The 27,913-nt window shown below is 59.1% G+C and overlaps 1 protein-coding gene across 2 annotated transcripts in view; it reads right to left on the bottom strand.

Moving 5' to 3' along the window:
• GRIP2 (glutamate receptor interacting protein 2) overlaps positions 1-22,897 on the bottom strand; it is a 60,048-nt gene extending 37,151 nt beyond the window's left edge. The window contains exon 1 of one of the 2 annotated variants that reach the window (XM_065933980.1): positions 22,771-22,897. In XM_065933980.1, coding sequence (XP_065790052.1) covers positions 22,771-22,825 — 55 coding nt within the window. In that variant the 5' untranslated portion in view covers positions 22,826-22,897. Of the gene's footprint in view, positions 1-6,848; positions 6,943-22,770 lie in introns of those variants that run through there. The other variant, XM_065933981.1, reaches the window with a different exon arrangement.
• Positions 22,898-27,913: the final 5,016 nt, after the last annotated feature.

The raw sequence follows: 27,913 nt of genomic DNA, 5'->3' as shown, positions 1-27,913 counted from the left end.
CTCATTCACACTTCATTTAGATGCAACAAGACGTTTCTGAGCTAATCAAATTAAAAACACCGGGTTCTATCAACTGTGTGACGGTGAACATCTCTGATATTTCAATGTGGGCAATTCTGGAATTAAAATGTCTTGTTCCGTGCAAATTAGATTCCGCCACTGGAAAATCCTTCTCTCCTGGGCTGCCCAGGGAAGACCTGAGGTAAGCTTGCTTCCCAGGGGGTGCTCGTGGCAAAGAACTCGCCTGCCTAATGCAGGAGACTTTAGAGACACGGGTTTGATTCCTGGGAGGAGGGCAGGGCAACCCACTCGTCTTCTTGCCTGGAGAATCCCATGGACAGAGGAGCCTGGGGCTACAGTCCCTGGGGTCGCGAAGAGTCGGACACGACTGAGCGACAAACGCTTTCACTTCTCATCGAGCTTGCTGGCTCCAAGTTTGGGAGCCTGGAGACGGGAAGGGGGAGAAGATCTAAGGACAAGAACGCAGAGAGTCAAGTTTGCCAAATTCAGAGCTGGAGCATCTCAAAGAGTGCAGAGGAGGGGCAATGGGCTCAGGCTGACTCTGAGGCAGATGCTGCTGAAGCAGAGGCTCCGTTTCCTGGGGTGTCTCTGTGGTTAGTCGTCAACACTACCTCTCTGCGCTTTCCTCATCCCGATACTCAAATTCTGCTCCAGTGAGTGACACGGTGCCAAACCGGGCAGTGATGGCACGCTTGTCACGGCTGAGGCTGGCCACGGGGCTTGGCGGTGGGGGGCGTCTGCTGGCTTTGGGTTAACTCTCAGGCGTCTGGCCGTGCGATGCAAACACATACAACTGTGTGTGGACAAAGGGTCAGCAGGCAGCAAGCGAGGACACAAGCCGCTCTTCTTTAGGGAAGGCACATGCATTTTAGGGTGTGGCCCTGATGAGTTCTCTTGGGAGCTGAGGCCACTCAGGACAGCTGGCTGCCAGATAAGGGGCTTCTGGGTACCTAAGACCCCCGCCACTTTCAGAAAGGCACCCACAAGGAAGGCTACAATGGACACTGATGCTAGTTCGGAGGGGACCGTCCCCCACTTTCACAAACATCCTCAGGTCAGGGGGAAAGAGGCAGCATTTACAGCAAAAACCAAGACACGGCCAGAATTACTAGTTAACCGTGTGACCTGAGTCTCTATTTCTCTGTGAAATGGGGGTGTCTCCCCCCATCGCTGGCTCCAGCCAGTGCAGGCAGGAGAATTTGAGGGAATTATTTTATTTATAGAAAACCCTCTGAGGGTTCAGACCCCAGTCCTGCTCCCTCAGAGAACACGCCTGCTCTCTTCGACTCTCTCTCTTTTTTGTTCTGGGACCTGGTAATTATATGCTTAGAGATGAAGGCTTTTCAAAAACATCTTTCCCACCAATTTTCAGCTGGAAACGTGCATAAAAAACAGAGATATTTTTATCTGGGTGTTTTTTTTTTTTTTTTCCCTGTCTCCTCCTTCCAGCAATGGGCAATTATGAGCTTTTGCCTTCAGTCAATCTGTCCTGTAAGAACTCGCTTCAGAGAGAAATTCATTTCCGCAGTGATGCCAACCCATCCAGCAAACGGGCTGGGCAAGTGGGGGGCAGGAGGGAGAGATGCCTTGCGGAGCACAGACCTTACACGTGGTCTCCAGGCCCCAGGCTGCAGTCCGGGTGGGTGGGCTTCTTTTCTATTTCATTTCTCTTGAAAGCAGTGCTAATTTGCCTTCATTATCTCCGTTTCTCTGGGGCCCCAGGGAGCTATTGAGCTTTGACAAAGTGGAAAGGAAGTCAGCCCCCGGCTACGCTGCCCTTGCCAGGGTCCCGCCTATAAGCGGAAGAGGGGCTGGGGCCCTGCTTGGGGCTGGGCAGGGGGGCTGTGGATGGGGCGTGGCTGACCTCTGGCTCTGCAGGCCTCGAGGAGGGCGCGCTCGGCATCTGAGAGGGGCCACTGGGAAATCAAGATCCCCGGGGGAGGTTCAGTTTGGGCCTTGACTGCAAGCCACCAGCAGGGCCAGCCCGGCCTGAGTGCCGGTGGAGAGAAGGGGGGCCCCCGGTCATCTCTGGGTCCAACCACGGCAGCGCACACAGTCACCCACTGCCGCTTGCACCCTGCCAAGTGATCTGCCGAACCTGGCCGGGTTGGCCCCACCTCGGAAGGCTTTGCCGGCTCGATGCAAAGGATGGAGTCCGGAGCCTCAACTTGCTGCCGACTGGCTAAGGGGTCTGGAGCGTGTCGCTTCTCCTCTCCAAGTCTTGGCACAGTGGTGGAGCCCACCTCGCGGGCTGGTGGGAGGGATCCGTGAGGTTATGCGGTACCCGAGCCAGGACGCGTGCTAAGTTCTCTCCCTGGCCCTTCCACTCACCTCATTAGAAAGATTTTCCTGTTAATAACGGTAACAGTTCCTACTGATTAAGGGCCAGTGTGGTGCTAGCGGCTTCACAAGTTTTATCTCTTGTATCCTCATCACCTTCTGAGGTGGGATAATCACTATTCCCATTTTACAGATGGGGGGGTGGGCTGAGGCACGACAGCTTAGGTGACTTCCCACAGTAAGGGGCAGGGCCAGGATTGGAACTCAGGCCGAACGTCGTCTAAGACGCTGTAACTTATTACCACTTTATCCTCATGTGGGGCTTCCCAAGTGGCCTTTGTAATAAAGAATCTGCCTGCCAATGCCTGAGACCTAAGAGACGCGAGTTCGATCCCTGGGTCGGGAAGATCCCCTGGAGAAGGGAATAGCACCCCACTCCAGTATCTTCGCCTGGAGAATCCCATGGACAGAGGGGCCTGGTGGGCTACGGTCCACGGGGTCGCAGAGTTGGACACAACTGAATGTCTGAGCACATATCCACAGGTGGGTGGATGCCATGATCATTCCTACGCCATCAATGAGGAAACAAGGGCACAGAGAGGTTACGGGAACTGCCTAAGGTCACAAAGCTCCTAGGTTGCTTAGCCATGGGCCGCTCCTGCCTCCTCCCCTTGCTCCATGACGGTCCTGGGGGTACTCAACTCGGGGGTGATGCCTGTGGCCCTCCTGGAAGCAGCCTCGGCTCCTTGGGGCACTCCTGACCCACCGAGTGATCACCCTCTGACCCTGGCGGGCTGGACCAGGGCAGACAGCCAGATGGAGGAGCGTCAGAGCCAGCTGCAGGCTGACCTCAGAGCAACAGCTCCAACCCCCACAGCTCACAGGGCTCCCCAGAAGCCGTGGAGAGATCACTGACTCAGCCACGGTGACCCTTGCTCTGTTCAGCGCATGTTTTTAAGGGAAACAAAAAGAAATTTATGAATAGATTTAAAAAGCAGACACCTGTTTCACTTGGAGCCAAGGACTGAGGAAAAAAAAATAATAAAGCACCTAACGAAGGAAACCTGAGCTGATCAGCCCGGTGCCTGGCCGGCTCCAAGCTCTTGACGGGCACTGATGTGTTTAACTCCTCCGAGCTCGCAAGCATCCCCTTCTACACACAAGGGGACCGAAGCCCAGAGGGACCACTCAGCCGGGAAGCTGCAGAGGACAGACTGGAATTGGTCCTTCTGGCCCCCAGCAGATCACATCCTTAATCACCAGCTCTGCCTTCTCCCGCCAAACACGAGGGCAACAGACTCCAGAAGAGGGGTGCCTGGGGAGGCAGCGCCCGCCCCCAAGAGCCCCACCTTAGGGCTCGGGCACCCACAGGCTGGACATGACCAGAGAGGGTGCCAGCCCCGCAATCTCCCTTCCACAGGGCGTGCGGGGTCCCCAGCACTGGACCCTGAGCCCACCTTCTGGCTCGTGCCCCCCTCTAGGGGACCGCGATGACCCCGGCATCATGTGGGGTTGAGCACAGGCTCAAGAGAGGCCGTGGCCTCCTGGATCTGTGCTGTCCCACGTCCCTCTGAAGCCCACCATGTCAGAGTGCATGACCCCCAGACCAGGTCATCAATAGGAGCAGTGAAGACTCAGCTCACCCAGCAGAGAATCAAAGCAAAATAGCTCCCCACAACTGACCGACCTGGACCTCCCTGACCTCACCTGCTAAAGCTCTGTCCTGGGCCAGCTCCACTCCATGCAATGGTTGTCCCATACCCAGCTTCCAGAGCACCCCAGGGCCTTTGCACTGGCTGTTCCCTCTCCCCAGAATGCTTCTTCCCCAACATCCACAAAGCCCCCTTCCTCACCTCCTTCAGGAACTTGTGGAATTTTTACCTTCTCATCTTCCCCAAGCGGCTTGTTTGAATTTACACCTGAATCCCGCACCCCTCCGGCACTTCCCATGGTCATCTTTCCCTAACAGACCTCACTTTTTTTTTTTCCCTTTTAACTTAGTGATCTTTACTATCTGCCCCAGCCCACTATGATGTCAGCCCTGGGGGGCTAGTTTTTTGTTTATCTGCTCACTGCTATTTCCAGCACAGAGAGTCTGGCACACAGTAAATGCTCAGTAAATCATTTGAAACGCAATTCCCACTTACAGATTAGATGAATGGGGATCAAAGAGGTGGAGTGAGCTGTCCAAGGTCATGGAATCAGGAAGAGGCAGGGGCAGAAGGCAAACCCAGGTCTCCCTGGGTCTGGAGGCCTCGGCCTCCACGGTCTGGGGCCTGCGGTACCCCCCACGGCCACGGTCCCGCTGAGAAGCAGGTCAGGCCTGCCCGAGGATCCAGGTGGTTCTGGTGAGGGGCCCCCCCGGAGAAGTGGGCAGCTCAGGCCGTGGCAGAGGGACCCTCCCACCACCCGACACACACGCACCCTGTCTGAGCCTCCCAGCCGGGACAAAGCCCACTTTGTGGCCGGCCGGCAGTCAGAGGAGCGTGGCCACTGTGGGGCGTGGGGCTTCCTGCCCAAATCTGCTTTCAAGCCTACTGCACGCCCCAGTCCGGGACACACCCCTTCCTGCAGAGCTCGGGGTTCGTGGGGTGAACAAGGCGCCCAGCACCGAGACGGCAGCAGCAGGGCATGGGCCTGAGAAAGGACTGGAGCTGGCAGAGTCCACGGGGAGGAGAAAGGGCCCTGGGCACTGCGCCCTACAGGCCCCAAGCGCCAGCCTGGCTCTCCCTGCAGCCCGCTCCGAGAAATGCCGAGGGTGCACGGACTGGCCACCTGTTGGCCGCCCTTGGCCCCAGGCTCCAGAGAGGGCATGTGGCCTGAGGCCCAGTGGGTGGTCACGTGATCCAAGCCGGGTTGATGGGAACCAGCCCTGGGGCGTTTGCTGGAAATATCCTTAGCCTCAAAGGCACTAGGGGTCCCCTGGGCACATCAAGGAGAGGAGTCTGCCTGGAAGTAAAGCCTGCCCCAAAGGAGGCAGAGAAGAGGCAGAGACCTGGGGCCCTAACCATGTTAGCTGAGCACCTGGATCGCACTGTGCCTGAAGCCGTATGTTGAACTCTTGCTTTTAAGAAGAAGCCTGAGTGCCTACACCAAGTGAGACGGGGGTGATCGTGAAGCGATGTGACCTGGAGAGGAGACCACGGTGGGGTCCGCAGGCGTAAGGGAGGGGGTGTCAAGGAAGACATTCAGAGAGGAAAAAGCCAGGGAGATCATGAAAGGCCTTGGATGCCAGGATAAGAAGCTGTGATCACATCTGAGTATTAGCAAAAGAAAAAAAAAAAAACCCTCCCACAGCAGCATGGAGGGGGTGGGAGAGGGGAGGCCCAGGAGGCCAGTGAGGAGCCTGGGGTCAGGCGGGTCCAGGGCAGAGACCACAGTACTGAGAAGAGGGGGGAGACGTCTCCTCCACGTTGCCCCAGGTGAGGGCTTCAGGGCACCGCCGCCCTTCTGGCTCTGACCACTGCAGGACGAAGTGACCCCCACTTCTTGGGCCCGATGTCAAGAAGACAGACGTGCCCAAGCCAAGAGAGGCGTGGAGCTGCCAGGAGGGGGCGAGGGCAGATCACAGCGGGTGAAATCCCAGCCGTAGCCCCGGACAAGTCACTTAACACCTCCATGCCTCGGTTTCCCCAACTGTAAAATGGGGAGATTAATAGTCCTGAATGCACAGCGGTGTGAGGATGCCATGAGAAAACGCAGAGACAGCGCTGAAAAGAATCTGGCACAGGGTACGATCTCAACCGCTGTCAGCTACTAATATTATTTGCATTATTATTATTATCTGGGGGTAACTCTGCCATCTGCAATGTCGGGGGCAGGGTGGGGGGAGGCGAGAGCCTAAGTTCCTGGGCCCTCAGAAGCATGGTCAAGGAAGCTCTGCTATAAAAGAGATCTGGGTGCCAATCCCGCCTCGGTCACTGTGGGTCTCGGGGGCAGCCGAGGGCCCCTCTGACCCTCAGCTTCCCCATCTGCCCACTGGGACCAGAGTCCCTACCCTGGGAGTGATTGCACGGAGGTGACACCAGGAGTATGCCAAATATGGGAAGGCATCGCTGGGGCTGCTCAGGACACGGGGTGAAGGGTGAGCTTCACCCGCGAGCCCCGCCCAGGGTCCCAGCCCCGGAGCCACCCAGGACAGTGCCCGCTGAGCGACACCTGCCTGCCCCCCACCTCCTTCCCGCCGACCAGTCGACCCCCCGGGCCAGGGGCACCCTGAGCAGGGCAGGAGTTCTCCAAGAGTACCCTGGCACCCGCGGGGCACACGGGGTGGGACGCGGCCCCCTGGGGCACACCAGAGGCCGGAGCGCTGCCCTCTGGGGCAGGACAGCCCAGCAGACTCGGCCCCCCAGGGCCGGGGCAGACAGGCAGCCCCGCCACCTGCCCACCCGCCGGGCGTCCATCCCCCGCCCGCCCTCCCCGCCCTCCCCGCCCTCCCTGCCCTGGGTCTGGGAGTGGCCGTCCCAGGCCTGGCCCCTTTGGGCAGCAGCTCCAGAGGACTCCGTGGGTTCGGTCCCCTCGCCCCTCCTGCGGCCCCCGTTACTCACCCGCCTCTCCAGGGGTCTCCCGGCTGAACCCACACAGCATGTCTGCTATTGTCTCTCCGGGGCCACCCGCTCCCTCCCTCGCCCTCCCCAGGGAGGGGCCGTGGGAGGGGAGCTTCTGGCTCCCACTGGCTGGGCACGCGTCCACCCACTGCAGCGGGCGGCCCTCTGCTTAAAGGGGACACGGCCGTCGTCACGGCTGATTCCCGGACGGGGCTCGACACCACCCCCCACCCCCACGCCCCGCCACCCATTCCGAGTCTGGGTATGGGGTCTCTGAAGATGGCAGGCCGCCCCAGGGCCCCCAGACAGACAGACCCCCGGGCCAACTCTGCCCCTGACTCGTCCGGGGACCTAGGGGAGTGACTGCTGCCCGCCCCAGACAGTTTTTCCACCCGGAAAACGGGAACAGTGTCTTCCAAACTTTTTTAAGTAGCAGATTCTAGTGGAATCTTGCACGGGATTCCCAGGACGCAAGGCAGAGGAAAAGGAGCCCTTGAATGAGGCCAGGGTGCGTCTGCAGGTCTCGGGGTAGAAACCCTCACACTCAGGGCCCCCTGGCCCTCCCACGGACATTCCAGCTTCCTCTCCCAGGCCTCCGTCTCCTCTCCCTGAAGGTGGGACTTGGGGAAGATGAGCCCAGCGCCCTGTTACCCGGAACATCCCTCCAGCTGTGTGGGAAGACAGAAAGTCAGGAGCAAGCTCCAGCCTGACGGGCAGGGGCAGCTGGTCACCACTCCAGCCCCCGCTGGGCCTCGGGCCGGCACCTCCTGGGTGCTTCCTCTGCACCAGCTCAGGATGGCCCTGACGACCCTGACCGACCCCTAGGCCCCCCTCCAGCTCTCCAGCTGTTCCCACTCCCCACCCACCAATGCTGGTACCGGAGGAGAGCCACACGCCGCAGAGGTGCTGGGAGAAGGATGGGGGGGATGGGTGCTCGGGGTGTCAACAGCCTGGAAAAGAACCGCATGTTGCAGCCAGCTGAATGAGCAGAGAAAGAGACCGACAAGGTCTCGGCTCCCTGGAAGCGCTCCGATGCGAGGGGACAAGCGGGCTCAAGTGTCCCCGGGTCTTGCAGCAAACGGGAGGGCGCGGCCCGCGGCTGGGAACCCGGGGCTTCATCTGAGGTTCCTCCCCAGCAGGGACGCCCACCGCAGAGTCCAGCCCACAATTCCTGGGCTGCCCACGCCGGCTTCTGCCAGCCCCACCCTACTGGCACCTTTAGGACCAACCCGGACTCTGCATGTGTGGGGGTGGGGTCACTTGCACCCCTGGATCCACAGGTGACGTTCCTTGCCCGACGCCCACCTCCCAAGGGCGCCTTCCTGTTTGGGTGGCTTCAGGTCTGTCCCAGGGGCAGGGCGACTTGGGCCGGCCTTGAGGTCAACGGTCAATCAGAGATGCCAAGGTCTCAGCCGTGGCAGGGTCGGAGAAGGAACCTGATTTGGGAGGCGTTTGCTGGGAGAGGGGCTGTGGGCTCTCCGTGGGGTCCACGGTGCCCTGCAACCGTCACGATCAGGCTCTCGATGAAGTGACCACCCCCAGGGCACCGAGAGCCACCCTGGGGCAGCCCAGCCCCACAGCAGGCTAGAAGGGGCACAGCTCTTCCCAGCCCCTCAGCCTCTCCCCGCCCCCCGCCACCTACAGCCCCTTCAGGGGGGAGGGCGGCATGGTGCCCAAGGCTCTGGAGTTCCATTCACCCGCTTTCATAAGAAAATATTTGCTCTCCGAACACATGCATTTAAATGAGCGATTAAGGCTGAAGGTCTGAACCCTTGCCACGTTTCTGTCTCTCTCGCGGCTCTTTTGGAATTTACTCTCGTGGACGAGAAGCGGCTGGAAAGGTCACGCCGCGGGTTATGGGAGAGCTTCCTTGCAGCAATTCTCCGAGAGCCTGCTCTGTGAGGAGCCTGCAAGGACACAGGCGAGGGTCAGCATCTTCCCACCGCCCTCTGTGCCTGCCAGCCCACCACGCACGTCTCACTCCACTTTATCCAAAAAGTGGGTTTGCAAGCAATTGTCCGTCTGCTCTGGAACAAGGTAGGGCTGAAATGAGTATTTGGCACAGAGAGGTTGACTGACTTGCCCAAGGTCACCCAGCTGTAAGGGTACAGCCAGGGTCACACCTAAGAGGTCTGTTTGCTTTTGTTTTTTAGAGAACTGCTTCTTTTTGTTTGTTTATTTTTCCTATAACGTAGAGATGGCAGTACTTTTATTTTTTATTTTATTTGGCTACGCTGGGTCTTAGTTGTGGTATGTAGGCTCTAGCTCCCCGACCAGGGACCGAACCTGGGGCCCTCTGCATGAGGAGCAAGTCTCGACCACTGGGCCTCCAGGGAAGTCCCAGAGGTCTGTGCTTAAAGGCGCGGCTGTATGTCTCTCAAGATATAGAGGTTTGCGGGTGAGATGAGGGGGTCCACCGAGAAGGGGGAGGATGAATGTGGAGGATGGGAAGGACGGGGCCGTGAACAGGGTGCCATGCGACAAGGGAGAGACCAGGCAGGAAACGCAGATGGAGCCAGACCACAGAGGGCTGGTGACAGCCGCTCCTCTGGGCGCGGGCTGAGGACCAGCTTCATCAGTGTCCCCGGCCCCACCGGGAGCCCCCCCAGAAAGGCAGACACTCAGGGCTCCCTGGGCCTGCTGACCCAGAATCGGCATTTCAACCGGCTCCCCAGAGGATGCGGAAGAAGTTTAAGAACTGCTGTATCACGAGCCAGACTTTCATCCTGCAGACAGTGGGAGCCATAGATGGTTGAAGAGCAAGGGTGCGAGAGGCTCCGCAAGGACCCGAGACACAGAACACTGGCCCCCGAGGGAGGAGGGGGAGGACCTGGGGATGAGCAGCAAGGGCCCTTCTGGGACCTGGGAGCGGGTGGAACTGTGGCGGGGCCGTGCCCCGGAGATGAGCCCTCTCATCCACTGCAGCCGGAGCTCGGGCGAGCAGAGGAAAAGAGGCAGAGATTGCTGGGCGTGCACTGTGGCGAGAAGCCAGGTCTGCGGGGGGCCCAGGCCGCCAGGCGCTCATGGTCACAGGGTTTGCGTGTTCTGCATTTCCAACACCGTGGAGGACCCGGGAGGGCGACTGGGCAGCCTGGGGAAGGAGGCAGGGCCACTGAGCTGACGGGCGGTCCCTCCATGGCCAGGAGAGGCCCTAATGCCTCCGCGTCCTCAGCTTTTATGGGACAGTCAAAGAATCGACTGCTGTGTGACCTGGAGCATGTGTCCAAACCTCTCTGGGCCTCAGCTTCCTTAGCTGCACAAGAGGAATGACAACAGCACCCGCCCTCTAGGGTTACGGAGTCCAGATATAGACTCAGGACGCATTTATGAACCCACTTTTCTGCCAAGGGTCTCATCCCAATGCCATGATGAGTGAGGCCAGAGGAGGGGGACTTCAAGGTGGCTGAGCACGCAGGCCAGGCGCACCCAGGTCCACACCCCAGCTCCACCACCCGAGGACCTTGTCATTCCGGGCAAATCACTTGTCAGAACTGCATCCCCACCGGTGACGAGCGAGGGTACAGAGACCTCAGGAGGTCTGCCCAGCGCCCTGACCTCCTGACCGCTCCCTGCAGGGCATTCTTGAAGCCTCTTAGCGAGCCATGGCCCCCTGCTGGTGGGTGCCATGCAGTGTAGGACCCCGGCATCATGGACCCCCACCCACCCAGGGACAGTGGACCCCCCCGCCACGAGTGGGAACTGACCCTATGCTGCACAGATGGGAAAACAGAGACCCAGAGAAGGTGATGTCAGAGCCCCTCCACCCCCAGAGCAGAGTGGGGCTTGGAACCCACCCTCTGTCCCTCCTCTCAGACCCCAGGGCTGGTTCATCATCACCACGCAGACGGACCATGTCCAGAGCTGCCAGACACTCTGAGTGACGGCCGGAAATAAAGTCTGGTTGGGAAGGATGCAGAGATGGCGATCCGAGGACAAGAGATAAACCCTTTATTGCTGTTCCCTTGCTTCTTCCTCCTGGTCTCCCTCCCTGTCTCCTCACACCACCCCTAGGGCCAGGCCAAGATAATCACTCCCCTCTTCTCTTGTCAGACACTCCCATAAGTGGGCACTATTGTTCCCATTTCACAGGTGGGGACACTGAGACCCGGGTAAAGCCACACCTGGGCTGTGACCGGGAGTAGGCCCCCAGGCTGACACCTGCTGGTCCCCAGTGCTCTTCACCCCAGCCTCCCTCCAGGCCTGGAGGGCCAGGTGGTCTCCGGCGGCTCCGAGAGCGAAGCATGTCGGCTGTGTGCAGAGATGGGGAAGGGCGAGGCTCGGGAGGCGAGAGGAACCTCAGCGGGCCCTCCGTAGAGAAGCTCTGTGCCTGGCCGTGACCTCAGCGTTTCACGCCTGTCTCCTTGTTTCACCCGCATTCCTCAGACGTGAGGAAGCTGGGGCCCAGAGAGATGAAGCCACTTGCTCTGAGTCTCACGGAGTCTGGGGACTGAGAGGGGATTCACACCCAGGCCCCGCTGATGCTGTCGACACAAACACCCCACTTGCAGGCCCTCCTGAGAAATGCACAATCATGGATACAGGAAGAAAGAGAAACGGGTGGGGGGTCCCCAAGCTGCTGCTCCTGGGGCGTCTCTCTCCGCCCTCTGACTAGGGCAGGCCAAGGGGCCACTGTCCAGGTCTGGACACAAACGGGGAAGCTCCTTGGGGCTCCCTCTTGGCCTCCATGCAAGATACCAGCAACGGCTTCCCTCCTGGAGGAGAAACATGGGGCGATGACAGTGGAGGGGCCCCTGGAGCCTCGGGCTCCTCCTCTTATGATGAAACTGTCTGTCCTCACGGGGTTTTGTTGAGAAACTCAGCGACTAAACAAAACGCCGGGAACACTCTGGAGCGCAGGGCCCATGAGGCGGTCAGTGTGGACATGGCCCTGCCCTGCCTCTCTGGTCACTCGGTCACCCGAGAGCACCCACTGCCCGCCGGAAACTAAGCCGGGCACCAGGTTTCCAAGAGGCCAAAGCAGGTGTGAGCCTGCCGCTCGGGCTGCTGCTCTGGGGGAAGGACAGAGATCAAAGGAGTAGAAGTGCTGGCCGCTCGGTTGTGTCTGACTCTTTGCGACCCCATGGACTGTAGCCCGCCAGGCTCCTCTGTCCATGGGATTCTCCAGGCAAGGATACTGGAGTGGGTTACCATTCCCTTCTATCAGGGGATTTTCCCAACCCAGGGATCGAACCCGGGTCTCCCACATTGCGGGCAGATTCTTTACTGTCTGAGCCAGCAGAGAAGCATCCAAAGGAGAGAAACCCACAAGTATAGGTAAGTGATGGGGTCGGGGCTGAGGGGCCAGGATAACCAGAGGCGGGCGGGGGTCAGGGAGCCCCCAGAGGAGGTGCCTTTAGGCTGAGACAGGTTGGGAAGGAATCAGAGTGACTGCGGGAGAAATCAGGGTTAGTGTGGGCTGTCAGGGGAGCAGGAGGAGGAGAGGAGCCGGGATTCTGCTCTGGGTGCGGTGCCAAGGGAGGCGCCGCGGGGTTCTAAACAGGGTCCTGAGTGATCTGACTTGTTTCCAAAAAGCAGCCGCAGGGGCTGGGCTGCCAGGGTCCAGATGGCATGGGGGGACCAGAGCAGGAAGGGCCAGGCGCCTCAGGGGCAGGAGACTGGGAAGCCGATTTTCTCCGTGCCTCGGGCCAGTCCCTTCCTGCTCTGAGCCCATTTCCCTCCTCGTGACCAGCAGTGTGAGTCTGGGGACCTGCCAGGGGTGAGGGCGAAGGGGAGAGGGCAGAAGCCTGGAGTCAGGATGCATGGCGATGCAAAACAAGAAGAAAAAGGAAAGGGGGCCGAGCTTAAAGGAAACACCCCAAATGCGTGCAAGGTGAAGGGGAAGCAGTGCTTCTCCCACTGGACTCTTCAGGTCAATGAACATGAGAAACGCAGGCGAGAGCAGGCGCTGGTGCCCACCGGGGAGGTGGAGGGGCAGGGGCACTGCTGGCGGGGTAAACTGAGGCAGCCAGGAGCGACCCAGCACCCTCCCCCCCGGTAGGCAACCTCCCGTAGTCAAAGCTATGGTTTTTCCAGTAGTCATGTACTGATGTGAGAGTCGGACCATAAAGAAGACTGAGCACCAAAGGACTGATGCTTTCGAACTGTGGTGTTGGAGAAGACACTTGAGAGTCCTGTGGGCCACAAGGAGATCCAACCAGTCCATCCTAGAGGACATCAGTCCTGAATACTCATTGGAAGGACTGATGCTGAAGCTGAAACTCCCAATACCTGATGTGAAGAGCTGGCTCATTGGAAAAGACCCTGATGCTGGGAAAGACTGAAGGCAGGAGGAGAAGGTGGGGACAGAGGATGAGACGCTTGGATGGCATCACCGACTCAATGGACATGAGTTTGAGCACGCTTCAGGAGATGGTGGAGGACAGGGGAACCTGGCGTGCTGCAGTCCATGGGGTCGCAGAGTCGGCCACGACTGAGCGACGGGCAACCCTAAAGGGCAGCAAGGGGAATGCCATTTGTGAAGATGACCTGCATCTCCATCCTGGGGGAGGGGGCAGGTAACAGGACGGCCACACCCCGCGCACAGCCACGTGGATGGGCTTAGAAATGTAGTGTCGATTTCAAGGGAGAAAGGAAAGAGGAGGAAAGAGCAGGAGGAGAAGGGGAGGAGGACAGAGGGGAAGAAAGGAGGCTGGGAGAAGGCAGGAAAGATTATGCGAGTTCCCTGTAATAGCATTTATAAACTAAAAAAAATACATAAAGCACAACGTGTGCCCAAGGGCGCATACAGAGTAAAGACCTACTTCACAGAGTGAAGGTTTCCAGGGCGGTAACTGGGAATAGGGGTAGGGCATGAGGGAGGAAAAAATGAAATAACCAGAGCGGGTGCCAGGCTGGCCCAGGACCAAGTGCGCTATGAACTGAAGAATCTAGCTCAACCGCTGAAGCCTGGGATTAAAAATAAAAAATAAATAGATGCCTTGAAAGGCTTGTTAAGAAGCTGAAGTTCTCTCCTGAGGATACTGGGGAGCCATGGAAGGTTTTAGAGGGAGGGAGAGATGAGGTCAGCCCAGTTCCTTAGAAAAGTAACCGAACTGGGAGATGAGAGAGCCCTGGGTGGGGGTGGAGCCTTGGCTGACCTCAGTCACCCTCAGTCACCCTCCCCACAGGGACCACTCAGACTGCGCACCTGCCCACTTGCTGCCTGAACAAAACCGGAAAATAAATGGGTAGGCGGTCAGGGCTCACCCCCGTCATGCATCCTCATCTCAGAGTGCCCATGACACCACGGCCGTGCCCTCCCCAACCGCCATGCATGTCCAGCCTTGCAGAGAACCCTGGGCTGGGAGTCAAGAGATGCAGGTCCGAGGCCCAGTTGCCGCCCACACAGGACCCACGCTGTGCGGAGAACATCGCGGGTAATGCAGAACATTGGGGTCTCTTGTGGAAGGGACCACACTCAATGAGGATCAACCAGGAGCCGAAATATAACAAGAGGGGGCCAAAGAGGCCGCTCGGGGAGACATCAGGGAAGGCTGCCTGGAGGAGGCGGTGCCTGGGCTAAGCCTTGAGGGACGCAGGAACCAAACCCTCCGAGATGCTGCAGGAAGGGCATTGCAGGCAGAAGGACAGCCTGGGCAAAGGGTGGGAGGGGGAAGGCACGCAGTATCACAGGGAGAGGCACCAGCCCGTGTGACTGAGGTCAGAGGTTCCCCAAGGAGCAGGTGGGCTGGACAGGCAAGGGGGTGAGTCCTGACAGCCGGAAACCTCCTTTAAGGGGAGAATGAATTGAATGGGGCATCCTGGCACCTTGTTGATAACACTTAAGGAAGGGGGGCTCTCCTCAGCCCCCTCCACGAGATGCTGGCAGGAGGACATGTGGAGGGCCCTCCCACATGACCGAGCTGTTGGGAGCAGGGCAGGCGTGGAGAGAACTGGACCCAGAGGACTGCGACATCCCCTTGGGGCTGGTGACCCACGAGACTTTGGAGGGGCAGGCGCAGCTCTCCCCCTGTGTCCTCAGCCACCAAGAGGAGAGGCAGGTGGGTTCAGCCTGTGGCTAACACTGGACTCCCACCATCCCACCTCTGGATCAAGCGGTACCCTCTGTATCCTGGTGTAAATGCCCCAGAGAAAGGGCATCTACATATGGCTTTGCATTTTGAGTGCAGTGTCTTGTGGAACCCCTCAAGAGCCCTTTGACGTGGGCACTCCCGCTCTGCTCTCAGAGAGAGGAAACTGAGGTTCAGAGAGGGGAAGGGACTTGGCCAGGGCCCCCTGCCAGGACGGGCCGAGGGTCAGATCATCAGAATCAGGTGCTTTCACCTGGGGTCCTTTACATGGGCTCTTCCTTCTGCCTGGAACTCCCTTCCCCCTGCATCCCTAGAGCCCAACCTAAATGCCACCTCCACCAAGAAGCCCAGCCTGACCACACCAGGTGGGTCCTCTTTACCCTCTCCCAGCCTCTCCTTCAATGCATTTGCTCACATGTTTTTTTCTACTAAAGAGGGGACCCTGGACTGTCTTGCTCATTGATTCTGACCCCATGCTCAGGGCTGGGCCTCATACAAAGTAAGAGCTAAATAAGTGTTTGCTGAATAAATGACTGAGAAATAAATAACCCCTGGATTGCTGTATTGGAAAGAAACCCATCATTCATCCCTCTTCAGTCTCATGCGGGAAGCCCTTCTGCTGTCTGGTAGAGCTTGCGTACCTCCACAAGTGGGCGCTCACCACCTCACAAGCAGCCCGCCCTATTCCTGAATGACTGTCAGGATGGGAGTCATTCTGTTATCCTGAGCTGGAGCCTGCTTCCCCATGGCTCCTCTGGGCCCTGCCCCGGACCAGCCCGAAGAGGCACAGAGGTCGGGCCTGGACCCAGGTCACGCCCTCAGAGCCCTGGCTGGAGAAGCCACAGCTCAGAGTCTGGATGTGGTCCCAGTGGGGACCCACCAGCTCCCCTCCCACCCTGAGGGTCTCTCCTGGGTGTGTGCCTGGAAGGAGCGGGCGGCCATCGACACCCCGCACCACCACGAGGTCTGGGGCCAGGCTCCTCAATCCCCTCTGGGCGCCTGTGCGCCTTTAACATCCAACGGCATTTGCTTCGGGCCCACGAGGCTGGCACGACCACCTCTTTTTACAGATGAGAAAACTGGAGTCCAGAGGGCAGGAGACAGGGGCAGGTGTCTGACTTCAAAGCCTTAATCGCAGACCAACACATGCTCAAAAGGGCTTTGTGTGATAGTCTTATCTTAGTTTGTGTCCTCCTGGTGGACTAGTTGAAAGAGAATCCTGCTGTTGTGGACTCATTAGTGGTACAAGCTCATGCAGGGAGAGACTTTGGGAATACAAATTTTGGAGAAGGGAATGGCAAACCACTTCACTATTCTTGCCTTGAAAACCCCATGAGCAGTATGGAAAGGCAAAAAGATATGAAAGTGGAAGATAAGCCCCCAGGTCGGTAGGTTTCCAATATGCTTGAACGGTGGTGCTAGGGAAGACTCTTGCGAGTCCCTTGAACAGCAAGGAGATCAAACCAGTCAATCTTAAATGAAGTCAGCCCTGAATATTTATTGGAAGGACTGACGCTGAAGCTGAAACTCCAGTACTTTGGCCACTTGATTCGAAGAGTCGACTCACTGGAAAAGACCCTGATGCTGGGAAAGATTGAAGGTAGGAGGAGAAGGGGACGACAGAGGATGAGATGGTTGGATGGCATCACCGACTCAATGGACATGAGTTTGAGCAAACTCCGGGAGATAGTAAAGGACAGGGAGGCCTGGTGTGCTGCAGTCTGTGGGGTCACAAAGAGTCAGACACGGCTGAGCGACGGAACACCACCACCACCAAGGAGGTCGCACAGCCAGCTGAGAATACACCAGTGAGATCCAGGCAGCAGGACTCCCTGGAGGAGGTGTGGGGCAGGGGTGGCCCCTAGCACAGGCCACTTATTTGAGGACAAGGCTTGACTCTGAGATATCTGGGTCAGCACCTGCTCCCGGCCAGTTGAGGCTCCCCACGTTCCCTGGTTCCCTCAGTGCTGTTTAGGAAGAATCCTTGGGCGGTTGACAACTGGTATCAGGATCCCACCCTCCCCAGGAGCCTGGCCTCCCTCCATTCCCACCTCCAAGACTCACGCTCTCGGTCCCCCAGGAATGAGCTGGCCCTAATGCCTCCTCTGCCTGGCAAAATCCTGCAAGCTCCCCAAGGTTGCCCCGCGGTCACTCCTTGGGGGCCGTTCCAGCTGGTTGGTGTCCCATCTGGGTCTCCAAAGCCCTGGGGCATCCCTCAGTCCCACGGTCAACTCGCCGGATGCCCGCCTCTTCCTCACCCATCTGCTCCGGACAAGCCTGACAGCTAGGGGGTGACAAACATTTCACCCTGCCAGCACCCCCTCCTCCAGCAGCAGCAGAGTGGGGGCCTGTGAGGGGACTCTGGGTTCAGGTCCCATCTCCACCCCTGACTCGGCTGGGTGACTGTGAGCAAAACTGGCCTCAACCTTTCATGTGTAAAACGGGGGTTCATGTGTGGGCTGGGGCAAGAGCCAGACCTGTGGCCTCTGGGGGCTGTCCCAGCTCCTACCTCGCCAGCCTGGGACCCCTTCACCTCGATCCCCAGCTTGGGCTCCAAAGGACCCTGTGCGCTCAGACGCTGAATCATACCCAACTCTTTGGGACCCCAGGGACTGTGGCCCGCCAGGCTCCTCTCTCTGTCCATGGGATTTGCCAGGCAAGAATACCGGAGTGGGTTGCCATTTTCTTCTCCAGTAGGGAAGCTTCTGGACCCAGGGAACGAACCTGCATCTTCTGCATCTCCTAGATTGGCAGGCAGATTCTTTACCACTGAGCCATCTTGGCCGTTTCCAAACATCAAACAAGCGTTCCTCGACGGACTGTTTTGCAACTGGGGACCAAGCCTCGGTGATGAGCAAGGACTGTCCCCAAGGTCACCTGCAGGGACCCCAGCAGCCCCAGTTGTGTGGCTCTAAGAGGCTGCCGGGTGGGTGCCCGCCCCCCTTCCCACACATGCACTTATGAGTCACCATCACCTCGGCCGAGTCAGTGAAACGGGGGTGGGGCTGGAGGGACAAGGTCAGCCCAAGGAGAGCAATTGGCGGATGGGAAGCGGGGTGACGAGACTTCCGGCCCCAGGGGAGCAGCGTGGAGGCACAGAGGGAAACTGAGGCCAGGAGGAACAGGGAAGAGCTCCAGGACCACGGGCAGTGGGGTCTCCTGTCTTTCTGCTCCATCGGGCCGCCTCCCCAGGGAGGAGACAGGAGCCGGCAGCCTTCACAACCATCGGGGCGATTAGGGCCAGCAGACGGTCCTGCTGGACTGAACGTCCAAGCCGCCAGACAACGCTAGTTCACGGGCTGACCCGATCAGCACTGGTGTTGGTGGGTGACGCCGCTGCTCAGCCTGGAGGGGGACCCTTGGGGGAACCCGTCACTGGCTCTGCAGGGCCGTCCTGGGGAGGGGGGAGCAGAGGAAGGGGGGACAAGCTGGGGAGAGCCTGAGGAAGACAGGCTAGTAGCTGCAGGCTGAGGGGTCCCCTGATCCTGGCTGGGAGGCCAGATCACTGAGGAAAACGCCCGTGGTGAGATGTTTGGGCTTGGAAGTCAGACTGCCTGGAGGTGGGGGAGGGTGGGGGGGAGCGGGGGGTGAGGGGGGCAGGGCGTTACACAGATACCACCATTTCCTTCCTGGCTGTGTGACCTTGGAAAGGTGGCAAGTCACAGCCTCCCTGAGCCTCAGTTTCCTCACCTGTAAAATGCGGGCAATTTAGTTCACAGCTCACAGGATTGTCGCCAGGATGAGAAAGTACACGGGTACCTGGCAAACATCAAGTGCTCAGTAAAGGCTTGGGGAACAAAGAGCAGGTCCAGAGAGGTTCACTCCTGGTTGCGGGGGCTCCAGAAGTTATTCCAGGGCTGAGAGTTGATCCTTGGCCCTCTCCCCACCGACCCGCCCCGGGAAGGGAGACATCCCCGGGGACTCTGGACACCCTTGCTGATCTGAACTTGGCCGGGTGGGGCGGGGCAGGGGCGCTGGAGGCCGGAGGCTTGTTTCCACACTGACAGTCAGATGCGAGACCCCCCAGCACAGCCGCTGCAGTGTGAGAAGCGCCGGGAGCCGGATGTGGAGGCGAGAGGCAGACAGGGACTCATTATGGAGGGAGAGGAAGGAGTGAATAATTCATCACAGATGTGCGCCAGGAGGGGGGCGCGGGCGGACAGAGCTCGGGAGGGCAAGCGCGCAGGAGAGGCCCCATTCGGCCGGCGGGGGGACCGCTATCTTTGATAACCTCGTCATCCCTGAGCTGCCCCTGGCTTCCCCAGCATCGCAGGGGCCTCACCAGAGGGTCCTCCTCACCACCCGCCCTGAGCGCTCATGTTCCAGCCTCGCCGGCCTGGGGACACGCAACCCGCCCGCACCCCAGGCCCTTTGCACTGGCTGCGGCCTCTGCCGGCCACACTCTTCCCCTGGACAGTCCCCTGGCTCCCTCCCTCTCCTGCGTCATGGCTTTGTCCCAGGGTCACCATCTCAGTGTGGCCTTCCCCCCACACCCTTTGCAAAACTGCACCCTGCTAGCTACTCACCCTCACGCCCCTTCCCCTCCTCCTAGAAACGTCAGCTCCACGAGGGCAGGGATTTTTGTCCGTCTTCCTCTCTGTTGTACCCCCAGAGCCTAGAATAGTATGTGGCACGTGCTAGGGGCTCAGCAGGTATCCCGTGAATGAGTGAACGGCTCGGGGTATTCTCCTGCCTCGACAGCCATCAACTCCCCCTCCACCCCGCTGCAGCCATAGCTCTCTCCCCACATCCCTGCCTGTGGTTTGCTCAGAAGCCAGAGCCCGTCCTAACACTCACAGCTGACCTCTATTCCTTCCTGCTCGTGGACCCTCCAAGGCGTCCCCTGCACCCAGGAGACAGTCCAAGCTCCACGATCTCCCACCTGCTCCGCCCCGGCTCCCTTCCGTCCCAGACCCTTGGTGCTGACCAAAGTCGGCTGACCGATCCTCTGAGGCAGGTCTTTGTGCAAACGGTTCCCTTTGCCTAAATCCTTTCTCCCATAGCTGTCTGGAAAACCACTCAACCTTAAAAACCCCACTCTGGGAGCTTCCTCTCCTCTCACAAGAAAATCATTGCTTCCTTCTGCAGGCATGAACAGGACCCTGTCCATCCCCCCACCAACCCACCCCCCACCCCCCGCCCTAACATCATCTACACGTCGTTTCTCCCTGGGTCTGAGCCCGCTGAGTTCAGAACTGCAAGTGACACCCAGCACTTTGAAAGTATGACCTCAGTGGTCCTTGCAGCCACTCAGAGAGGAAGGTTCCAATGCTAACCCCATTTCACAGATGAGAAAACGGAGGCCCAGGGAGGTGAAGGCACTTGCCCCGGTGGCACACCTGAGACTGAAACCCGGCCCGTGGCGCCAAGACTTGCACATCCTGTCTCCCTCACATCAGCACCCATCAAATTGCCTCTCACTCTTTGACTTGAAAGGAACCGTTTTATGCCTCTAGAGGCTCCAGCTCAGCTCAGGGTCCAGCACTCGGGTCAGAGTGCAGCTCTGCGGGCGCCCCCCACACCGCCTCCCCAAGCCTCTGCCTCCGCCCCCCACTGCCCAGATGCACAGAGCAAGGCCACTGGCAGGACTGAGGTGGGCGGGGGGCGGGGGGGACACTAAGTATCCAGCATCCTGGAGATGCTCCCAACGCCGGGCGCGCACAAGCAGGGGCTCCCCTGGCCTCTCGGGCTGTGGCAGAAATGGAGTGTCAGCCGTGTCTGAACCCCAGCTTTCCCTAGTCCCAGCCCCGGGGAGGAAGCACAGCTCCTCAATTTAAGCCAAGCCTCAAATCCCAGTCTGGGGGACACAGGAGAGGTTGCAGATGGGATGAGGCCCAGGGACCACCTCCCTTAAGCAATCACAGGGTGAGGAACTTGGGGGGTCTTACCCAGGAGAGATGGGAAATAGGTTTGCTATTTTTTTTTTTTTTTTAGGTTTGCTATTTTAAAAAAATATATGGGCTGGAAGTGGAGAGACGTGTCCTCACACATTTAAAAAAATGTTTTGGAAAAGAAGAAGAAACGCCTCCCCTCCCCCCACAACCTCTTGAATCTGTCTCTCCCGAGAATTCCCGTTTCAGATGGATGTGCAGGCTCACAACACAGGCGAGCAAGGTCCCTGCGCCTCCTTCGAGCCCCCAAAGGACTCGCAAGGGGCCACGGAGCCGGCCCCCATCAGCGCAGTGTGTCCTCCGGCAATTAGGCCGTGCTGCCCTCTGCCTTCTTCTTCTTTCCCGCTAAGGGCTTGCTGGTCCCAGACACAACCACCCTGGGGTCCCTGCGTTTGTGGGGTGGGGGCAAGGGAGGGGAGGAGGAGGAAGTTGGGCTGCAGATGGCAAGATGAAATTCAAGATTACCAGGGGGTCCCCTGGGTGCCGGGCCCCGCCCTAATCTTTTCTCATCATCACTGCAGTCTCGGAAGGGTGGGCTTTCCTAGGGTGCCTTTTATCGACAAGGAAACTGAGGTTCTGAGCCAGCCACGCAGGAAGTGAGAACCGGGTCTATCGGGGACAATTCAAGCACTTTCTGCACCTCCAAGACCCAGAACCTGATCCGCAGCATGAAGCTGGCTGTTCTCCAAAATCCTGGGGACACTCAGATCAGAAGCAGGTCAGGTTGGGTCTGTCCATCCCTCCAGCCTGGGTGGACCGCCCTGGGTTCTCAGGGTGGGAGTGCTGTGCTCCCGAACCAGATGACAAGAGCCTTGTTGGGGGAGGGGCTTCTCCCCTGGGGGCGGTCCCAGCACAGGGGTGTCTGGGAAGCCCCAGGGGAGATCCTGTCCCTATTCAGGCTACTCTGCCCCCACAGAAAGGGCTTACAGGGGCCTCTGGGATGTCAGACTGCCAGCGAGCGGCCCATGGGCTAGTGCAGGCCCCACTCTGCCAACCCACGGGCCCTTCCATCTATTGGCCACTCCTGAGGCAGCCCCTCCGCCCATGGAGGCCCCTTAGAGTCTGGAAAAAGATGCTGCCGACAGTTTCCAGAGCTGGCTTGAGAAACCTTCCGGATGTCGGCTGTGTGGCTACGGGCAAGTTACTTAACCTCTCTGGGCCTCAGTTTCCCCCGTGAACCGTCAGGGTGAGGACAGGGCCACAGGGAGGAATTAAAGGGATAGCGCGATGTCTGGCACAGTCAGCTACTCTTGTCCTTCTGAAAAGTACCATTATCCTGAGTTCTGAGGCCAGGCAGCACAGAGGCTGTGAACCGGTGACCTCCGCCCCATCCCACGTGCACACGAAGAGGCCTGGGGTCACAGGGCCTGGAGGGCTGGGCTCCCCGCTCCAGACGCTCCTCCCCGCCCGCCCTGCCAGAGTCACTTCTGGAGCTCAGCCTCTTTCGGGCCCCAGGCCTGCATTTGCCCACAGCCCCCCAGCGCCAACTCCCCACACACAGCCGCTCACCCTACACACACATACACACACTCCTCTCTCTGCTGGTCCACCTCCACCCGCAGCCCCATGCACCGAATCAGGAGAAAAGGAAAAGTCATTAAGGACATGGGCCATGAAGGCAAAGAAAAGTCAAGCGAGGCGGACGGTCACAGGGAGACCCGGAGAGAACCCAGAGACGGGGGACGGAGCAGGAGACAGCGCACCGAGACCCGAGGGGAGTCAGAGAGAGCAGCGAGGAGGCAGAACCAGACCTAGAGCGACAGCGAGACCCCGAAAGAGACGGGGTCGGAGAGAACGCGAAGAGCCGGAGTTGGAGACTCAGACAAAGACATGGAGGTGGAGACTCGGGGGGAGCCGGCGAGGCAGAGCACGGAGTCACAAGGAGACCCCAGAACCGAGAGGAGGGCGGAGCCGGGGTGGGGGGGACGGGGCCGGGAGGGGGCCCCGTGGCCGCCGCCCTCCAGCTGCACCCAGGGCCAGCCCTAGCCCGGGGCCCCGTACCTTTGGGCCGTCGCCTCACCACGCCCAGCCGCCACTTGAACGACACGGCCAGCATCGCGCCGCCTGCCCTGGGCCCGGGGCCCCGCTGCCCGAGCGCCCGGCGCCGCTCCGCGCTCCTCCGCGCTGCTTGCTTGCGCTTCTAGCACAGGCTGGGCGCTCCCTGCTCCGCCCTCCCCGGTTGCTAAAATAGATAATCCTCCCGGAGCCAGCAGCGATGCCATCAGTGAGGTCCCTCCTCCCCCGCAGCCGGGCCTGGGGAGTGCTGTTCCCCGGGCCGGGGTGGGATGGAGCAAACCTCCACCGCCCCACCGGGTCCTCTTCCTCCCAAAGCGCTCACCTTGCCTGCTCACCCCATCTTTTGCCCAAATCCACCAATCCCCCTCCCTCTTTCCCTGGGTGGAGGGGTTGTTTGATGCCCCCAGGTCTTTGCACTCCCTGGAATGTTCCTCCATTCCTAGATGTCTCTGCCCAGGGAGGTTTGCTCAGAGATCCCCGCCTGCCCGCTGCGTCCCAGTAATGCTTTGCATACTAGGTTGAGATTGTCTACCCCCCCTCCAAGCCTGGGAGCCTCTGCAAGACAAGGGCAGAGTCCTCTCATCCTGTGTCCCCTGAGGTCAGCACAGACATCTCACGGCCGTCGGTGTCGAACGCTGTCTGAGGCCCCACCGCCTCACTCCCAGCTGCTACGCTTAGCCCGGTTTGTAACACTGGGCAATAAGAGAAATCCCCACCGAACTGGCTGGGGAGGGGGGGCTGTGGTGCTGATGGAGACCTGTGAGAGCTCCAGACATCCATCGAGAGCTCAACAAATGCATCTCAGGTCCCCTCCTGTCTCATACGCAGCTAGCCTCCTCGCTAACCACCCCAGCCCTACACTTAGAGTCAGGCAGCGGGGCGCAGGGGGCTCAGGGTCACAGAACAGATGTGTGGCAGAGATGGGACGGACGCCAGGTGGGGCCCGCCTCATCAGGACGGCGCCTGCTCCCTCCAGCCTTTCTGCAAACTACTGAGGCCTCCGCGAAGAATCAGGCCACGGAACACCTCCACGGGAGGGCCAGATGCCCTCTCGGGAATCACAAGCTAAGTTGCTTCAGGCATGTCCAACTCTTTGCAACCCCGTGGACTGTAGCCCGCCAGGCTCCTCTGTCCATGGGATTGTCCAAGCAAGAACACTGGGCAGGGGTGGGGGGTTGCCATTTCCTTCTCCAGGGGCTCTTCCCGACCCAGGGATCAAACCTGCTTCCCTCGGGTCTCCTGCACTGCACAGGCAGGCAGATTTTTAACCACTAGCGCCTCCTGGGAAGCCCTCACTTTGGATGGAGTGCAGGGCAATTATTCTGAGTCAACAGACCCTGCAACTAACAGAGGTGACTCACCCAGTGAGACACCAATACCCTCCTCAGTGATCCCCCAGTCCTTCAGATTCCACCCAGGAGTCTCCACTTGGTTCTGTCACTCCTTAATGCCTCCCTGAAGCTTAGAGATCAACCAGTTTTGACTGAGAGCAGGCCCCAGACTCAGAGCGTGCCCCCTCCTCTGCCCCAGTGTGGATTCCAGCCCAATGCACCAGGAGGCTCTTGTTGGTGGGCTCCGGGAAGCCCTGTAGGGGCAACTCAGCGAGGCCAGGGTGCCTTTCTACTGCATCCATGGGGTCTCCATCCCTTCATCCTGAAGGCAAGGGTGGCAGGGGCCGCTCAGGGCAGCCTGGGAAGGTGGAAGCAAGCATGTGAGGGGATCACACCGCTGCTTCCTGAGACACAGGGCAGGCTGTAGGGCGCCCCATCTCAGATTGACCCACTCCACCGCAAGGCTGCCCACAGGCAGGGAGGCCCAGCCTCCAGGCAAACAGCAAGTCTCTGGCAGAGCTGTGCAGAGTCAGATGAGAAAAGAGAGCTCTAGCCTTCAAGAATGGGCAGGCCCGGGCTCGAATCCTGACTCAGGGTGCCCCCCACTGAGAGCCTCAGTGGGCTTACCTCCCAACTCGTCCCAAGCTCAAAGAACCATGCGGTTGCCCCCATCGAGAGGGGCATGGACTGCACTCAGAAGTCACTCAGGTCACAGCCGATTGGGGAGGCGGCTCCCTGGTGCCAGAGGGCCCAGGTCCTGGCACCGTGTCAGGCGTCACCCCAGGAGCAGAGCGAGGAGCGCGTGATCCCTGCCCTCTGAGAGCGTCCAGCCCAGAAAGATGCTCTTTGCCCCGAGTCTGCCCATTGGAACCCTGGGGACAGGAACTGCGTGGCGATCCCACAAGCTGGAGCATCACTCAGACGCTCAGCCCCTCCTCTCACCACACACAGTCCAGCTTCTCCTCCAGACCACAAGCTCTCGGAGAGCTGGGGTCGGCGTGGACGCCTGCTTCTTCTGCCCCTTGCTCCTTCTTCTTCCAGCAGCGTCACCCCACTTTTCTGGGGGGGCTGCTCCTCCCCTGCACTCAGGCTGGGTGGAGATTGCCCCCCCACCCCCTGCAAGCTCCTGGAGGGCCCTTGACCCAGAGCCCGCTAACCAGCAGTCTCCCAGCCCGGCCACAGTGACGGGCTCAGAGACGAGCACACGACCCAAGTCCTGGGACCTGATCAAACTCCTGGGAAGGGGCATTCTGTCCACTGCAGGGCATGAGGGGGAGTGGCATCATGCTGGAGTCGCTGGTGGCCCCGTGACACCTAAACAGGAAGCGGGGGGCCAGTGAAACTGGTCCCACCCTGACGATGACGTGCCTGACGTCAGCAATATCCCTTTTCTGTTACTTTAGCCAATACATTCCCTTCTTGGCTTAAGTTTGGGTTGAATCTTTGGTGACAGGGACTCCAGAGAATCCTGATGAACCCAGTGCCTTCCTCATTCAGCTTCCAGGGCAGAACAGGGACTCGGCAAATGCTGAATGAATGAATGAACAAGTAAACAGAACACAGATTGATATACTCCCCAAACTCTGCCTTCACTGGTCGCCCTGAAACCTGGACTTGAGTTGAAGGAGATGGAAACTGGATGATGGATTCCTTGCTGACTCAGGAGTCCCCCGATTGGCAGGAGTGAAAAAGGGACACTGGGGGCATTCTGGTTTCTGGCCGTCGAGAACTTGTCTCTTATCTGAGCGGCTCCTGTCAGGTGCCCCCTTCCCCAGATTTTCACAGGGCTCCTTCTGCAGAAACGGTAGCTTGAGGGAGAGTGCGGGAGAGCGCAGGATCCCCTAAAGGAGATGAGACCAAGGATGAAAGGGCAGATCAGGGGGCTTCCCTGGTGGCTCAGTGGTAAAGAATCTGCCTGCCAATGCAAGGGACATGGGTTCGATTCCTGGTCCAGGAAGATCCCACGTGCCTTGGAGCAAGTGAGCCCACACGCCACAATGACTGAGCTTGTGCTCCAGAGCCCAGAAGCTACACTACTGAGCCTGTGTGCCTCAGCTACTGAAGCCTACAGCCCATGCTCCGCAACAAGAGAAGCCACTGCAAAGAGAAGCCCGCACACCCCAGCTAGAGAAGAGCCTGCACAGCCACGAAGACTTGGCCCAGCCAAAAATAACTAACTAAATAAATTTCATTAAAAAAGTTAGATCAGCCCAGGTGGGGAGCCAGGGGACCTGAGTCCAGGTTCCAGCCGTCTCGGGCTACAGGGTGGCCCCAAGCAAGTCCCTGCAGTTCTCAGGCCTCTTGGGCTCGAGTCCATGGTCCTCCCTGGGCTCACCCTCCCTGCGAGTCCCACTGCTTCTCCCCCAAGGCCCAGAGACGTTCCTCCCATCACCTAAGGTCACACAGCCACTGAGGCAGTCAGGCCAGGATTCGAACACAGGGCCACCTGACTTCCCTTAAAAATGGGCTAACAGAGCCCAAGAGATGGGCTCAGAGAAGGAAACCAAGCCCAGAGGGACCCAGGCTGGGCTCCCTGCTGGATCCTGCTTTTTCATCCCTGCCTCAGCCTCACAAAGCCCCAGGGGTCCGGGTTGCCGTCACCCCCACCTGCTTCCCCAAGTAAATTAACATCTCATCAGATATGCCTTTAATCTTCTCAGCCCGGCCCTATCTTCCCCTGTGCCAAGTGGTGTGACATTTCCGCCGCCCAGCTCTGCTGATCTAAATAAGACAGAGGCCCCCAGGCTCTGCAGGCAATGGGAGGGGCGGGAGCGGGGTGCAGTCAGAACCCTCTTAACTGCTTCTCCAGGCTGGTGGAGGGAGGAAGTGAAGTGAAAAGTGAAGCTGTTGGTTGTTCAGTTGTGTCTGACTCTTTGAGATCCCATGGAGTATAACCCACCAGGCCCCTCTGTCCATGGGGATTCTCCAGGCAAGAATACTGGAGCAGGTTGCCATGCCCTCCTCCAGGGGGTCTTCCCAACCCAGGGATCAAAGCCGGGCCTCCTGCACTGCAGGCAGATTCTTTACCATCTGAGCCACCAGGGCGGAGGGAGAGGACGATGGCTATCCATCCGTCCATCCATTCACTCTTTCAACCAGTGTTCTATTAAGCACCTTCTGTATGCCAAGCCGGGAGATTCAGCCACCATCAGAACCACTCTACACCATGCTAACACTAGCGGGAAGACAGAGGAGATGACCAACGTGAGAATCAAGTGAACGTCCAGGATGTCAGAATAGAAGGTGAAAACTGCTAGAAATGAATGGAGCAGAGAGAGGGGTATGTGAGCACAGAGGGAGACGTTGCCAACTCTAGAGGGAGTGGTCTCCTCAGAACCCAGACTGTGGTCTCTAGACACCCCAGAGCTCCTCAGAGAAGAGGCTGATTCCAGGACCGGTGCAAGACGAGCCCAGCACATCTCGTGTTTCTATGAAGTAAGGACATGCTTGTGGCGGCGCTAGTGGTAAAGAACCCGCCTGTCAATGGAGGAGACATAAGAGATGCAGCTTCGACCCCTGGGTCAGGGAAGATCCCCTGGAGGAGGGCATGGCAACCCACTCCAGTATTCCTGCCTGGAGAATCCCGTGGACAGGGGAACCTGCCCCAGGCTACAGTCATAGATTCACAAACAGTTGGACACAACTGAAGTGACTTATGCGTGCGCGCGCGCGCACACACACACACACACACACGGACATGCCTGAAGGCTAATAGGGAGGGCTGAAAGGACACAGGAGCCAGTTTGAAGGGCTCCCACCAGCCACATGTGGGCCAAGCTGAGCATCAGAAAGAACAG

Source organism: Muntiacus reevesi, chromosome 4 (assembly GCF_963930625.1).
Source record: "Muntiacus reevesi chromosome 4, mMunRee1.1, whole genome shotgun sequence".
Taxonomy (NCBI): Eukaryota; Metazoa; Chordata; class Mammalia; order Artiodactyla; family Cervidae; genus Muntiacus; species Muntiacus reevesi.
The sequence above is the reverse complement of the archived record's forward strand: the minus strand, read 5'-3'. Positions and strand labels throughout refer to the sequence as shown.